General features: G+C 39.8%; 1 protein-coding gene across 2 annotated transcripts in view; it reads left to right on the top strand.

The window, feature by feature from the left end:
* Positions 1 to 16,226, top strand: part of Vdac1 (voltage dependent anion channel 1) — a 29,692-nt gene extending 13,466 nt beyond the window's left edge. For both annotated transcript variants that reach the window (XM_026400124.2, XM_026400123.2), the window contains exons 6-9: positions 6,730 to 6,957; positions 13,113 to 13,263; positions 14,319 to 14,376; positions 15,247 to 16,226. In XM_026400124.2, coding sequence (XP_026255909.1) covers positions 6,730 to 6,957; positions 13,113 to 13,263; positions 14,319 to 14,376; positions 15,247 to 15,338 — 529 coding nt within the window. In that variant the 3' untranslated portion in view covers positions 15,339 to 16,226. The remainder of the gene's footprint in view (positions 1 to 6,729; positions 6,958 to 13,112; positions 13,264 to 14,318; positions 14,377 to 15,246) is intronic.
* Positions 16,227 to 16,752: the final 526 nt, after the last annotated feature.

Genomic DNA, 16,752 nt, shown 5'->3' on the forward strand with positions numbered 1-16,752 from the left:
TTCTTTCTTCTTCTTCTTTTTCTTCTTCTTCCTCTTTTTTTTTTTTTTTTTTTTTTAATGGTACTAGGGATTAATCCTACCTAGGGGTGTTCTACCACTGAGCTACATTTCCAGCTTTTAAAATTTTGTTTTATTTTTAATTAATTAATTATTTCTTCTCCTTCTCCTTCTCTTTCTTCACCAGGGATTGAACCCAGGGGCACTTAACTTCTGAGCTACACCCCCATCCTTTTTATTTTTTTGAGACAGGGTCTTGCTAAGTTGCTGAGGCTAGCTTTAAACTTGTGATCCTTCTGCCTCAGTCTCCCAAATTGCTTGGATTATAGATGTGTGCCTCTTTGCCTGGTTAAAATTTTATTTTGAGTCAGAGTCTCACTAAATTGCCTGGGCTGGCCTCAAAATTTGTGATTGTCTTGCTTCAGCTTCCTGAGTTGCTGGGATTGTAGATGTGTGCCACCATGCCTCACTGAAAAGGCTTTTTGTAAGATGGTTTTGGATGATTGGTCAGGAGCTGTTTAACTCTTGTCCCCTTCTCTGCCTTGATTCCTCTTGCCAGGAGCATTGCCTTTTTGCTGGTCCACTTCCCCCAGGCATCATGCCATCATACCAGGGAGCAGTTATCCACAGAGATCCTCTGACGGGGTGAGGGGCTAGAGGACAAGACCACATGCCTGAATTTGCTGCCTGGACTTTGCCTGCTGCTCTGAGATAGCACACTTTGGGTTTTTCCATGACCTTTGGGGAGGTCTGCAGAGAAGAGGTTTGTAGCAAGTCTGAGAGACTTCTCTGCAGACCTCCCCAAAGGGAGGTTTTTACACACACCCACACACGTATGTATATATTTGCCCACTGTATTGAGTGACTGACTTGGACCATCTAGGTTTGAGTAAGTACACTCTATGATGTTTGCTAAATAATGAAATTACTCAATGATGCATTTCTCAGAATGTGTCTTTGTCATTAAACAAGCATGACTGTAATGGTCAGAAGCAGCAAATTAATGTTGCTGTTGTATTATTAATGGTTGTCCCACTGAGGTTTTCTTTCTAGTCCATGAATCAGGATCCTAAGTTGCATTTAGTCCTTTGTCTTCTCTAATATGGGCAATATTCTTATCTTTCTTTGTCTCTCTTGACATTTTGAAGAGCAGCCGATTATCTCATTGAATGTCCTTTAATTTGGATTGGCCTGATGTTTCCTCATGATTACATTCAGGTTATAAACAGGTGTGATGGCATAGGCCTATAATCCCAGTGACTCAGGATGTTGAGATAGGAGGCTTGCAAGTTCAAGGACAGTCTTAGTAACTTAGCAAAATCCTCAGCAATTTAGTAAGAACTTGTCTCAAAATAAAAAGGGCTCTGGGTTCAATTGCTGGTACCCAAAACAACAACAACAACAACAACAACAACAACAACAACAACAAAATTCACATTACATGTTTTTAGCAACCATAGAAGTGATGTTGTGTTGTGTCCTCAGTAGATGCTCTCAGGAAGAATATGTCAGTGTGCCTCATTACTGATGAAAATGACTCTGATCATGGTTAAAGTAGTGTTTGCTAGGTCTCTTTACTGTAAAGCTATTGTTCTTTCTCTTTGTAATTAGTAGGTATCTGATGGGAAGATATTTTAAGACCGCAAACATTCTGTTTCTCATCATTGCTTTGGCACAGATAAAAGCAGCCTTGGGTGATTCTTGCCTGTGACACTTCTGTTTGGAAAATGGTGATTTTTTTTCTATTCCTATCATTCCTTCACTTATAATTTGGGATCTATTATAAGGAAGAGCTGTCCCTTGTCCCTCATTTATTTAATTGGTTATTTATGTTAGTAATTTATATTAGTGTGATTCATGAGTATTTATTTTATGGGTTATAACCCATTGTCTCTTTTATTTTGTTGCTCACATTATCTGAGATGTGGCCATTGGGAGCTCTCTCAGGTTGACACCTTGTGCTTTTGACGAACTCCTCTCATTTTTTTTTGAGCTCATCTTTATTTCTGGTTTTAGAAGATGTACAGGGTTCATCTTGTATTTGCTCTTACCTGCTAGTAACCATTTCTCCAAGGAGACCTGGTTTCTTATATTGGAGAATGGTGTTTAGAAGATAAGGTTGTGGGAACTATGTGTACATTTTCCTGCTGGGTATTTGAGGAAAGTTTTGATGACTCTTGATGAAGGTTGGAGATGAACATTGGCTTCCAAAGCCACTGAGGGGTGCTGCCTGGAAAGCACTTGGCTCCTGAAGATGCAGAGTGTGACCACATCTGGTCCCTAATGCAGATGGCGTTAGGGACCAGCACTCATCCTAGAGTATCTGTAACAGATAAAGACTGCTTGCTAACCACAAATCAGAGTCAAGCCTCTCTTGGTGCTTGTCAGATTAGCGCCACTGCTTAAATAGCTTTAAAAAAAACCCCAGTGATATTCGAGAATGGAAAGGCTCCACAGCTGTAGTGCACTGTGCTAGAAAGAACAGAAACCTTGGTAGAAGCCTGAGCCACTGTCCCAGCCTTGCTCCTTCTCTTGGGGAGCTTGGATCACTGGTCAGGATCCCATGAGACGCTGGGTGCCATGGAAAGTAGTGTGGGTGGTGCATACATTGGTCAGAAGCTTTGCCATGGGCACTAAAACTCTGTGATTGACAGCAGCTTTTTATCTGATGCTCATAAGATGCCCTATTTCTACATTTCGTGGCCTCCTGTTCTTTTACATGTCAGCCTCTTGATAGTCTTCTTCCTGCAAAGAATAGGCAGACCAGAGTAGGTGGATTTGGAATTTTTCTCATTGAAAGGTAATTTGTTTGTTACTCTTCTTTAAAATGTACAGAACTGAGGGTAGGAAAGAGGGTGGGATGAGATGGACATCATTACCCTAAGTACATTGCAGGAATGGTGTGACTCTACTTCGTGTACAACCAGATAAGTGAAAAATTGTGCTCCAGTTGTGTACAATGAATCCAAGTGCATCCTTCTGTCATGTATCACTAACTAGAACAAATAAACAAATAAAAATAAATAAACAAAATGTACAGAAACAACTTGAACAGAATTGAGGTCCCAGAGTTTCATTGTCATTTTTTATTTCTTTCAAGTGCTGGGGATTGAACCCAGAGCCTTGTGCATCCTAGGCAGGCACTCTGCCATTGAGCTACATCCCTAGTCCCCCAAGTGTCACTTGGGAAGGGTGTTGGCTTTCTGTTCTCATTGAGAACTTGGATTGCTTCAACTTAAGTTTTTTTTTTTTTTTTTTTTTTTTTTAATTATGGGAAATCTCAAATACACAAAATTACACAGAAAAGTATACTAAGCTCTAATCGTTTTCTCATTATTTGCCTTTAATAATTGCCAACCCATGTCATTTTTTATTTAGACAGCCATAAATAACTTCTCTACTCGAATATTACTTAAGTAAGTAACAGCATGTAATTTCATATGTAAATATTATAGTAGGTATCGTTAAATGGTAAGTGTTCTTTCTAAAGAAGTATAACCATTGTCTTGTTATTAATTGAAAAAAGTTAACCAGAATTCCTTTATATTGTCAATACTGAGAATTGAACCCATGGATGCTTTAATACTGAGCTATTATCTCCAGTCCTTTTTAATTTTTTGTGGTTCCAGGAATCAAACCGAGGGCCTCTCATATGCTAGGCAAGCGCTCTACCACTGAGCTACATTCCCAGCACAGTCCTTTATATTTTGAGACAGGGTCTTACTAAGTTGCCAAGGTTGGGCTCAACAACTTGTCATTCTTCTGCTTCAGCTTCCTGAGTTGCTGGTATTACAGGTGTGTGCAGCCACACTTGGCTATACTGTCAAGTCTTTAGTCTGTTCAAATATTCATGATTTTTGTGACTTTTTTTAATATTTATTTTTTAGTTATAGGTGGGCACAATATCTTTATTTTATTATTATTTTATTTTTATGTGGTGCTGAGGATCGAACCCAGTGCCTCACGCATGCTAGGTGAGTACTCTACCACTGAATCCCAGTCCCAGTCCCATGACTTTTTTTAATAGAATCAAAAATTGTCTAGGGTTAGGGTTGTGGCTCAGCGGTAGAGTGCTCACCTTGCATGTGTGAGACCCTGGGTTCGATCCTCAGCACCACATACAAAAATAAACAAGTGAAATAAAGTTGTTGTGTCCAACTACAACTAAAAAATAAATATTTTAAAAAATTGTGTATGTAAAATTGGGAAAATTGTTTAGATGCCTTCTCAGTCTCTTAATTTTCCAATTTTCTTTTTTTCCTCTTGCCACTTATTATAAGGCGATCATTTGTTCTATAGTTCGTAGTTACGTATAGACTGGATTTTACTGTGGGGAGCCACAATGATTGACCACATCCTTCCAATCCTGATGCCTCAGATTCTGACCAACCACTGCATTCACTGTGGCTTGGGAGGGGTCTAGCTCGGATATTAAGGGGTCTTCTTTGTGGGGTGTGCCGTAGGGTTGAGTTACACTCACCTGTCCCTTGTAGTCTTGCCTCTTCTGCCCTTTTTTTGATAGAACTTTCTAAGAACAAGAGTCCCCCCAATAAAAGCTCACTTCCGAACGTGTTCCCTCTCTCTCACCAGCCTCTCGTGACTTTCTCTTGCTCTCCCTTTTGGGGAGCCTGAGCCTGAGGCTGAGAGCAGGGAAGGTGTCCTGAAGCTTGTGCAAAGGTAAACTCTGTCTGTGTTATCTGGTGTCCCTGCAAATTTATACCAGTGATCTTAAGTTCAGATGCCTGTGCTGGTCGGGGGCAGCACCACTTATTATAAGGAGATCAATTTGTTCTATAGTTCGTAGTTACATATAGACTGGATTTTACTGTTTGTATCTCTGTAGTATCATTTAACACATTCATTCCCCTACCCCCATTTTTTTTTTTTTTGGTGAATTGTTAAGTCTAGAGGCTTTGTCACATTTGGATTCTGTTACGGGGTGCAGGGACTAAAAATAGAGGTAGTGCTGTGTGCTTCTGTTGCCTGTGGGATGCACACATAGGCCCTCTATTTGTATGATGTCAGCGTTATTCATAAGCCTACTTTTATAATTCCTCCTTCATTTATTGGTAGAATACTATAATAAAGAGAAAATTCTCATCAACTATATGGTGACCTTGAGGCATAGTTAGAACAGGAGAGGAATTGATTCCTTTTTTATTTTCAGAGTAATAAGTTGATTCTCTGGTGTTCAGAGATGATAATTTTTTTGTGTCATTATGAATTTGTAGATTAAAACATACTTAATATATTTTAATCTACTGCCAATATTATTATTTTTTAAAAAAGTTTTCATTAGTGCATGATATTATTTTTACCAAAGTCCTTCCTTCAGAGCCCCTTCATATGAGCTCTTCAGTCTTTTTGCTCAACCCCAGGAATGTTTAATAGCTGTGGTAGCTGGTGCAGGATCACCTTGTATATTTTCTTTCTTTTTTTTTTTTTTTTAAAGAGAGAGAGGGGGGGACAGAGAGAGAGAGAGAGAGAGAGAGAGAGAGAGAGAGAGAGAATTTTAACATTTTATTTTATTTTTTCTTAGTTCTCGGCGGACACAACATCTTTGTTGGTATGTGGTGCTGCTGAGGATCGAACCCTGGCCGCACGCATGCTAGGCGAGCGCGCTACCGCTTGAGCCACATCCCTAGCCCACCTTGTATATTTTCTGCCCAGACTTGTAATTGGACATTTCTTAAGGAGCAGTGGTTCCTCAGAGGAGGGAATTAAAAAAAAAAAAAAAAAAAAAAAAAATATATATATATATATATATATATATTTTTTTTTTTTTAATATCTTTATTTATTTAGGCTGTGCAGTCCCTGCATTCTAAGCAGATCTGATTTCTCCTGTGGTCTCTGCTGAAAATGCAGATGGCCGCAGAATGGGGCCATTTTATAGCTGAACAACAGAAACAACCAGATGAACATAGTTCCAATTCTTTTGATAAATTCAATCTTTTTTTCCAATGTTTGCTTTTGGTAAAAGACAATATATTTGCTGGTGATATGACCCTTCTTTGGGGTTTCTGGTTCTGGAGGAACAGGCATCAGAGGCACTGAACTGGTCATAGACTCAAATGTGGCACCATTAGCCTGGACCTGGGGTCAGGTGCAGCCAACCAGGACTTCTGGCCCCCATGACTGCTGGGCCCCAGCTTCCACATCAGCACCCAGTTCTCTGATTTATATACACAGCAGGGTCTCACAAACATGTCCTTGAAAGCTATCTTACCTTCGTATTCACTTAGAAGGGTTGTAGTATTTGCTTTTATACTTACTGGCTGATCCACAAAGAAGATGACCATCTCCTTAAAACTGCTGTTTAGGTAGCTGCCTTCATGACAGATATATCTTTCCCACAGGTTTGGAAGATAGCAAAGATGCATCTGTTTCATAATTACATAGTAGTGCTCTGCCTAATAAATGCTTGTGTAGGCTGCTCCTTAAGCCTAAGGAGAGGAGAGAAAAGAAAGATTACCGAGTGCTTACTTTTCAGGTCCCTCTGCTGTGCTCTCACTTTGTTACTGTGCCTCTGCAGACTGGAGTCCAGTTGAAGAGAGGCCACATCCTGTCCAATGTGACCAGTAGCTGCTTACCAAAGACCTGAGGCCCTGACTTCATCTCCACCCCCTCTACCCCATTTAAACTGGGATTAAAAAAAGAAATTTGCATTCCTTGGCATGATGAAACCAAGGTGAGTTAGCTTCTGATTGTAATTTAATTTCTTTTCCTTCAGGAAAAAAAATGCTAAAATCAAGACAGGGTACAAGCGGGAGCACATCAACCTGGGCTGCGACGTGGACTTTGACATTGCTGGGCCTTCAATCCGGGGCGCTCTGGTGCTGGGTTATGAGGGCTGGCTGGCTGGCTACCAGATGAATTTTGAGACCGCAAAGTCCCGAGTGACCCAGAGCAACTTTGCAGTTGGCTACAAGACTGACGAATTCCAGCTTCACACTAATGTGTAAGTGTGCACATGCAGAGTTTGAGTGTGTCTCACAGGGGGGTGATTTTCATTTTTTTTTTTTCCCTAAACGCAATTTCTTTTCTTTTTTTGTACTAGGGGTTGAACCCAGGAGTGCTTAACCACAGAGCCATCTCCCCAGCCCTTTTTATATTTTATTTAGAGATGGAACCTTGCTAAATTGCTTAGGGCCTCACTAAGTTGCTGAGGCTGGCTTTGAACTCCTGCCTTAGCCTCCAAGCTACTGGGATTACAGGTGTGTGCCACTGCGCTTGGCCTAAGTGAAATTTAAAAAAAAAAAATTTTTTTTTAGTTATAGATGGACAGAGTGTCTTTATTTTGTTTATTTATGTTGTGCTGAGAATCAAACCCAGTCACTCTTCCACTGAGTCACAACCCCAGTCCCCTAAGTGCAATTTTTAATCACTATAATGAGTGTTTGCTGGCATCAGATGAATCAAATGGCCTCTTGGCATTTTTTCTGTTTCCCACCCATCTGTTTCCTAAAGTGTCTTAGTTTCTGTTCTGTGAACAGCAAATACTGCCACTGGTACCCAGGATGACTGATTGGTTATAACAAGACATGGTGTCAGTCCAGGGGGTGTCCCTTTCCTGCAGCGTTCTGGACCCTGGAGGTCCTTTCAGTTTTAGTTAACAAAATGGGGGGACACGATAGGGAAGATGAAGCTCTCTTGCTTGCATAAGCCTGAGGATCAGCTTTCATGCTTAGTAGAATATACACATTGTAGATAGATTAGGAGCTGATTATCTCAGTGGAGTGCAAAGGTCTTCTCTGCATTTTTTTTTTTTTTTGGAGGGGTACTGGAGATTGAACCTGTCCCAGAGGGTGTTTTACCACTGAGTTCCATATTTACTCTTTTTATTTGATTTTGAGATGGGTCTTGCTAAGGCTGGTGTTGAACTTGTGACTCTCCTGCCTCAGCCTCCCCAGTAGTTGAGTAGGAAGCATGCAAATCACTGTGCCAAGGATGGTGGGGCATTTAAGTTTATTAATTAAGGACAGTGTGAGGAAGGGAAGAAAGGATTAAGCTTAGTGTTGAGAGAGCTCCTTATAATTAGACTTAAGAGTTGAAATAAAGTCATGATTTAGGTTAAAGCAAACAAAGATTTTTTTTTTTTTTTAAAGATAGAAGAGGGAGGGGGGAGAGAGAGAGAGAATTTTTTAATATTTATTTTTCAGTTTTCGGTGGACACAACATCTTTATTTTTTTTTTTTTAATTTTTATGTGGTGCTGGGGATCGAACCCAGCGCCCCGCGCATGCCAGGTGAGCACGTTACCGCTTGAGCCACATCGCTAGCCCCAAACAAAGATTTTAATCATAAAAATATTCTTTTATTAGTTCCCGTGAGGAAGGTACTAGATGAGTACAGCTCTAACAAGTTTCTTTCTTTCCACTAGAGGTCACTACAGAAGTTTAAGAAGTCACTTCTTAAACTTAAGACCAATTAAGTGGCATTAATGTGTAAAATAATATTATTTGTTTCTTGAGAACTTTTCATCATTAGTTTAAAATTTGAGTCTTTTTTTTTTTTGGTACCAGGAATTGAACCCAAGTGTGCTTACACATCCCCAGCCCTTTTTATGTTTTATTTGGAGACAGGGTCTTGCTAAGTTGCTTAAGGCCTTGTTAAGTGGCTGAAGCTGGCTTTGAACTTGGGATCCTCCTGCCTCAGCATCCTGAGTCGCTGGGATTACAGTTGTGCTCCACTATGCCCAACTAAAAATTTGAGTCTTTTAAAACTAAAAAGTCAGAGGAAAAACTAATAGAGGCAGTTCAGGGATGGCCAGGGAGGTGAGGAGGTGTGATACAGAGGGGCAGCACCAGAGAATTTGGCGATGGAATTACTTTGTGTCCCGATTGCTGTGATAGCTACACAAATCTGTATGTGTTGAAAGTCATAGAAATGTGCATCAACACAGGTTGATTCCTTTTTTAAAAAATTGTCCCACTGGGGATTGAACCCTCGACTATTGTACCACTGAGCTCCATCCCCATCCCTTTTTAAAATTTTGGGACAGGGTCTCACTAAGTTGCCAAGGGTGGTCTTGAACTTGTGATCCTCCTTCTTCAGCCTCCCAGAGAGTACCTGGGATGGGAGGTGTGTACCAACATGCCAGGCTGGTTTATTTTTTTATTAAAAAAAGTAACATACAAAAAAAAAGTCATAGGAAAAATATTAAGGCATTAGAAGTGTTTTTAAATTCAGAATTCTGGCTAGAATGGTAAGTGCTTCCTCAGTTTGGAACTGGGAGTTGGTACCAGTTCTAGGAGGAACGATGGCTATCGGACGTTTCCCTCATACCTGAACTTTGGTATTTTCAATAAGGAATAAGTCGACAGAGTTTAGTTTTGGAACTGGCATGGAGGTAGCTGGCCCAGCTTCTCGGGGCTGCCCTGGTGTTGCTGGAGGTCAGATGTGGAACAGACTTTCTTTGTGCTTCCTGTAAGTAAATGTGAACAGGGAGTTCCCTCTGCTTAATGTTTTAAAAGCTAAGTGTAGGAAAGCAATATTGTAGACCCAGTTTTAGAATATTCTGGAAACTATGGCTTTTTTTTAAAAACCACATTTATGCCCAAGAAATTTCCCTATTTGAATATCATACTAAAGCCATTAGAAAATCTATTACTTTCAACAGGCTGCCATTCTGTAGCATGCTTGGGCTTTTGAGGAAGACAGAGTTCCCTGAGAATTTGTGCCTGGGCTCTCTCTGTACTTGCTGGAAGCATAGGGTCTGGCTGAGTTTCAGCGGGAAACGTAAAGACTTTAGAAGCATTTAGTGCGCATCTGCTTCAGGGAGAGGGTATGGTGAAGAGCAAAGTGGAATGAAACAGCAAGAATTTGTAGTACTTAAGCCCTTTGCTGGTCCATCTCACCCATGCCCTTTCCACCAGAAGTACCCAAAGTGATGAGGCAGAACTTTGACATTGATTTTATGTTAAAAATGTTTGAGAGTGTTCAGGCAAACTTGAAGACCAGTTGATTTTTGGAAGATGCTTATCCCCACCCCCTGTTTAAAATTACAGCATTAGCAGGCGTTGTGGTGCATGCCTGTAATCCCAGTAGCTCTGGAGGCTCAGGCAAGGAGGATTGTGAGTTCAAAGCCAGCCTCAGCAACTTGGTGAGGCCTTAAGCAACTTAGAACTTGTCTCTAAATAAAATATAAGAAGGGCTGGGGATGTGGCTCAGTAGTTAAGCATCCCTGGGTTTCATCTCCTAAACACACACACACACACACACACACACACAATTACACAATTAAATATTTTCTTAAATTTTAATCAAAGGAGTCTGAGCCCATATTTATGAAATCAAACGTACAGAGGTGCTTAGGAAAAGCAGTGGTTCCAGCCTGTCTCCACCTGCTTGCAGTGACTACTTGAACAGTTTATGTTTTCTATGGTTTCTGCTGTAGAAAGGATGCTTCTGACTGGGCCCTGGTATGTACTGTGCATATAAACAATAATCCAAAAGCAGTAATGATAGACAGTGTGCAGACCCCAGGTTGACTGAGAAGGAAAAGTGGACCTTCAGCTCTTCATGTACATTTTATGGATGGCAGTGACCACACAATCAAATGCATGCTGTTCTGCAAGTTCTCTGGGTGGGGCAGACTTCCCAGTCAAAGAACTTGAGCAGCACCCCCAAAAAGGAGGAGGAGGAGGATCTGAATGACTTGGGATGGGGATAGGGAGGGATTTCCAGTACAGTATGTTTGGAAAAGAGGAGAGAGTTTGGCCAGGTGGGATTTTATTTAGAATATTTTTGTGAGATAGAAACATTTTGTAACATAGCAAGAAACTCCCTTTCAAATCCTGTAGGGCTTTGGATATTGCAGCACTGGGAGGGGGTACCCGGGATTGAACCCAGAGTGTTTAATCACTGAGGCACATCCCCAGCCATTTTTTCTTTTTTAAATATTTAAATATTTTCTTTAGAGAAAAGTGCCTCGCTAATCTGCTGAGGCTAGCTTTGAACACTTGATCCTCCTGCCTCAGCCTCCTGAGCCTCTGGGATTATAGAGTGTGCACTACTGCCCCAGCAAATTTTGTTTTCTTTGATAATTTGGAATTCTGTTGGTCATTCATCAAATTTGTGAATAATATCTGGTAATTTTCTAAACTACTAATATATATCAGCCTTAAGATGCTGATTCATTTGAATTTTCTTATAATATTGAATTCTGTAAGTTCACTATTAAAACTATTTGTTGTGTGATGTGAATTTATTATACATCTAAAAGCTAGGTAAAATTTGATTTTTTGGGGCTGGGATGTAGCTCACAGGTAGAGAGCTTGCCTAGCTTGTAAAAGGTTCTAAGTTCAATTCCCCAGAACATCCCAAACAAATAAACAAATCCATAAAATTACAAGACAAACAACATACTGGGAAGAAAAAAAAAAACTCTTGTTTAAATTTTTTTTTTTATTTTTGTTTCGTTGATACTAAAATTTATATAACAAATGAAGTTTGAAACTTAAAAAACCTAAATGAGAAAAAGTCAAGATAGTTAACTATCATTGATAGGTCTGTAACCATCATCAGAAACTTTACATTTAAGAACCAAGCTGTTTAAGAGTCTGTCAGTCAGATGCTATCCATTAAACTGCCTTCTATAATCCATAATCCTTTTACTTTCTTTAAAAAATATTTTAAGTTGTAGATGGACACAATAACTTTATTTTATTTATTTATTTTTATGTAATGGTAAGGATCAAACTTAGTGCCTTACACGAGCTGGGCAAGCATTGTACCACTGAGCCATAACTCCTGCCTAAACCTTTACATTTTTTAACTCAAAGACAAATATGTAAGATTTATTAACTTTTTTATTTTCCAAAAGTTCTTAGAATGATCAGAATCATCCTACATGGAAAAAAACCACAGTTGGGTAATCTATTTTCCACAAATGAACCCCTGCTTATATTGTGAGGTAGCAATCAATGACTGAATGGACATCTGTGGTGCCCTACTCACAAACGTTCCCTCTTCACGTAAAGAGCATAAACAAAGAGGGGTCAAAGAGTCCACCTTTCATTGATTCATTGACTTCTGGTGTTTGCGTAGCATGTTAAATGCATGATTTCAGTTTAATAACAACAAAATAACCAATATTTAGTCTGAAAAGTAATTACGTTCCCCATAGCAGATATTGGCAACTTCTAACACAATCTCTAGGAATAATTCAAAGTCCTGAACCATGTTTAGAAAAACATTTTTAGCAGTCTGTGCAAGATTTAGTCCCATTTCATCATTGGTGATATTTGTGCTGTTGCTGCAGGAACTTTAAATTCTGCTGCTGCAATGTGTGTGTGTGTGTGTGTGTGTGTGTGTGTGTGTGTGTGTGTATACCAGGGATTGAATTCAGGTACCCTCGACCACTGAGCCACATTTCCAGCCCTATTTTGTATTTTATTTAGAAACAGGGTCTCACGCCATTGCTGAGGCTGGCTTTGAACTTGCAATCCTCCTGCTTTAGCCTCCCGAACCTCTGGGATTACAGGCATCTACCATCGCACCCTACTTCTGCTGCTGCAACTTTTAAGACTGCTGTGAAAGGATCATTCTCAGAAACACTGAGAACTTTGTACAACAGGGGCAGTTCTGATGTCAGCATGATCTTAAAGGAAACCTTTGACATGGTGGAACAGGTCTGAACAGATACCAGACACCAACTTGGCCATATAGCCCCACTCCCTCTGCAGTGAGGAAATGTTTCTTCCCATCCCATTTTTATGATAGAATCATTTATCAAAGTAATGACAAGAGCAACAGAAAAAATAAATCACTCAATCCCAGTGTCCTTGTTGTTGCTTCTATTTTAAAGAACATTTGAAGCAAACTTCAGGTTCTTGACAGCTCTAGTAGTTGACTGGACTGCCTTTGGGTGTTCCCAGTGACGGTTGAAATAGCTCCTACTTTCTGAGCCTTCCTGACTCTGGTAGGTTTCCCATTCTTATTAGGCTTATTATAATTTAATACCTTTTTTTTGAAATTTGGTGATCTTCTCTATACCAGTGATGGATTCTGTGCATTTCCACCATCCCTGCTTTCTGGTTGATAAGGGGCAGCTCTGCATGGACTCTTGCCCATTCTCTGGGCAGCTTGGCATCTGTGTTGTACTTACTTGCAGGAATGACGGGACAGAGTTTGGTGGCTCCATTTATCAGAAGGTGAACAAGAAATTGGAGACGGCTGTCAATCTCGCCTGGACAGCAGGAAACAGTAACACTCGCTTTGGAATAGCAGCGAAGTATCAGATTGACCCTGATGCCTGCTTCTCGGTGGGTACCTGTGGAATCCCACAACTCCCAAGATTGTTGGCGTTTTGTACTTCCACTTAGAGATTTTCTCACTGTGAAAAGAGTTCCACATGAGTATAATTATAATAGCAATAGTACTTACTGTGGATGCGAGGCATTATATGGAATCTTTTACCTGTGAATTATTGCATTTAATTCCTGTTAAGATAGATACTGACTTGCTTTTTTAAAGTCATCTCTGTTTTTACAAATGAGGAACTTAGAGAAGCTGATTAAGTTGCTCAAAGGCACTCCAGCAGGAAAGAACTGAATTTGACCAGACAGCCTCACTATGAGCTTCTTCCTTTAACCAGTTCCTGTTCCATAACACAAACTGTAAAAGGCGGCACCTTTTACAGTTTGTGTTATGGAACAGGAACCGGTAGGGCTTTAAATGTTTATTTTCACTCTCATTTTCCATTCTTGTTTTTAGTTCTTGCAGTGCACATTAAGAAATCAGTGGTCAGTTGGTGTCTTTTTGGCTTTGCTCTTGAGTCCTTGAATTGGTGCACAGTGTTTGCAGTAAATTCTGTTGGGCCCATTTCTGTGGTCACGGGGCATTGTAGGCTCTACTCTTTTTGGGGTGGAATGAGGAAGTTTCATGTTTCAGAATGGTTTCCGCTGGTTTGTATAATTTACAGACAGTCCATTTAAAATCTCCTGAACAGGGAATTGAATTTGGCTCTCTTAACATTAGGCACATTAAAAACAAGGGAGAAAGGGCCTCATTGTTTGGAAGTTATGAACAAAAAGAAAGAGTTATAAGGGACAAAGCCTGCCAACAGCCTTCATTCTTTCTGCTTTGTTCTTATGAAGAATGCTAGAGTTCTTAACAATTCAAGCAGGAAGACACATTACCTACATTTGAGATATTTCATATTTAATTTAATGAATCCTGTAAATGAGGCAGTTATGAAAAAAGATGATTTGATTCTGATGCCCTGAGTTGGTTGAATAAAAATCTCTAATTACCCATTTTGAAGGTGGAAGTATGAAACACTTAGCTTTTCACGTGCTCTTATCTTTTTTCTATCTAGGCCAAAGTGAACAACTCCAGCCTGATTGGTTTAGGATACACTCAGACCCTAAAGCCAGGTATGTGTTGCTTGTGGGTGATGTCAGTTCTCAGTCTTAAGAAAATTGTGATGCTAGCTTGTTGATTTATGCTGTGGCTTATAAAATGCCTGTATAGGACATTATAAAAGTGTGTGTGTAAAGTTTTATGATTAAATGTTTATAAAGGAACTGCAAATTTAAAACATCTGGAGAATTTGAAAAATAGTAATCAGGAGGAAAAAAGGCTGAGATTAACATATGTTACAATTTTGGTTACTTTCTTCCATATTTTTTTCCAGTGTATATAAATAATGATGCTTATTTCCAGTGTATATAAATAATGATACTAGCCTATAAATCATTCCTATTGTAGAAAGAGAAACAGGAAAAGTGGTTTGCAGGTTGTCTTCTGTGTAGTCTGCTAGATGTGTGAGAGCTCTAGGAGATAATTCCACCTTTCAACCTGGGAAGGCTAGGTTTATATGATGTTAGAATCAAGTTACTCCTGGGAAAATCAGCCCTTTAGATCAAAGATTACAAGCTACTCTTGGGAAAATCACTTGGGGGTGTGTGCGTGCTCATGTATATATGCATGCTATACATGTATGCATGCTGTGGAGGTGAGTGTCAGACTTCGGGACTGATTTGTGTTGGGATTCCCTTTCAAGGCACCATTGCTGAAGAAGCCTACTGTGCAGTAACTGCAGTAGATAGACTACTTGTAGCTGGGGGATGATGAGAGGAGAAGGAAGTAGAGTTCCAGGGTAGATTTAGACAGGCCTTCTGGTCTGTGAAATAATGGTAATTTTGTTGTATAAGCTCACTGTAGTATATAGATTCTGAATTTGGTGTTAACCTTTCTTCCCTTTTCTTTCTTCTGTCCTTTCTCCTTTCCTTTTCCTGCTTCAGGTATCAAACTGACACTGTCAGCTCTGCTGGATGGCAAGAATGTCAATGCTGGTGGCCACAAGCTTGGTCTAGGACTGGAATTTCAAGCATAAATGAATACTGTACAATCATTAATTTTAAACTATTTTGCAGCATAGCTACCTTCAGAATTTAGTGTACCTTTTAATGTTGTATGTCTGGGATGCAAGAATTGCTAAAAATCATGTTAGACCTCCAGGTGAAAGAGGATTCAGCTTTAAAGTGTTACCATTTCAGAGGTACAGAAGAAATCGAGTCCAAAAAAAAGGTCCTTTCAGCTGTAGACTTGTGTGTATGTGTGAGGGACTTGGTGACCCCTCTAGAGATGCCAGGTTTACTTTTTTTTTTTTTTTAAATCTAGAAATGGCTGCAAATGGAAGATGATAATGTATAGGCACTTTGTAAATCTGTATTGAGTAAATGAATGGAATTGTGACTTCCTGAAAATCAAACTTTGGTTTCCTAACCCTAATTGATGAGGAGCTCATTGCTTGGTGGTGTGTACAAACTCATCTGAAAGGGACTTTTTTAGACAGACCTTCATAACCTTTTTCCACTCTAGCCCATCGTCACCTCTTTTACACCAAAAGTAGTCTGCAGGGTGTGGTCACTGTTTCTTTTTCGTGCCATTTTGGAGTGGAGAGGGTGGACATGATGAAGCCAATAATTCAGGACTTAATTCCTTTTTGTGTTGTGGTTTTCTTGCCCTTGCACCAGTGTCTGAAATAGCTTCCAGGAGCTCCAGCTATAGGCTGGGAAGAGTCTGTGTGATTGTAATCACACAGTGACAACACTAGGAATCTAAATTGGACTTCTGTTATATTCTCACCACTCAATTTATTTTTTAGCAGTTTAATGGGTACATTTTAGAGTCTTCCATTTTGTGTGGAATTAGATCCTCCCCTTCAAATGCTGTAATTAACAACACTTAAAATAAAACTTGAATAAAATATTGAAACCTCCTCCTCCTCCTATTGTCCTTATTAAGAAAAATGTATATGAGGGGCTGGGGATGTGGCTCAAGTGGTAGCGCACTCGCCTGGCCTGCGTGCGGCCTGGGTTCGATCCTCAGCCCCACATACAAAGATGTTGTGTCTGCCGAAAAACTAAAAAATAAATATTAAAAAAATTCTCTCTCTCTCTCTATCTTAAAAAAAATGATATATATATATATATATATATATATATATATATGGCACTTGTTTAGATTTGTTCTTTGTCCCCTTGCTCGTGTGTGTGTGTGTGTGTGTGTGTGTGTGTGTTTTATTAGTTTTCTCTTGCTATATGACTATGGACTTAACAGCTTAAAAGAACACTCATTTTGTCACAGTCTGCAGATCAGAAGAACCCTGGCACACCTACCTGGGCTCTCTGCTAAGGTTCTCACAGTGTTAACCAGGCTATGTTCTCATCCCAGCAAGAGGCTTGTGGTCCTTCTAAACCTACATAGATGTGGTAGATTCAGTTATTTTTGCTTGTAGGATAGAG

Source organism: Urocitellus parryii, chromosome 1, assembly GCF_045843805.1.
Source record: "Urocitellus parryii isolate mUroPar1 chromosome 1, mUroPar1.hap1, whole genome shotgun sequence".
Classification (NCBI taxonomy): Eukaryota; Metazoa; Chordata; class Mammalia; order Rodentia; family Sciuridae; genus Urocitellus; species Urocitellus parryii.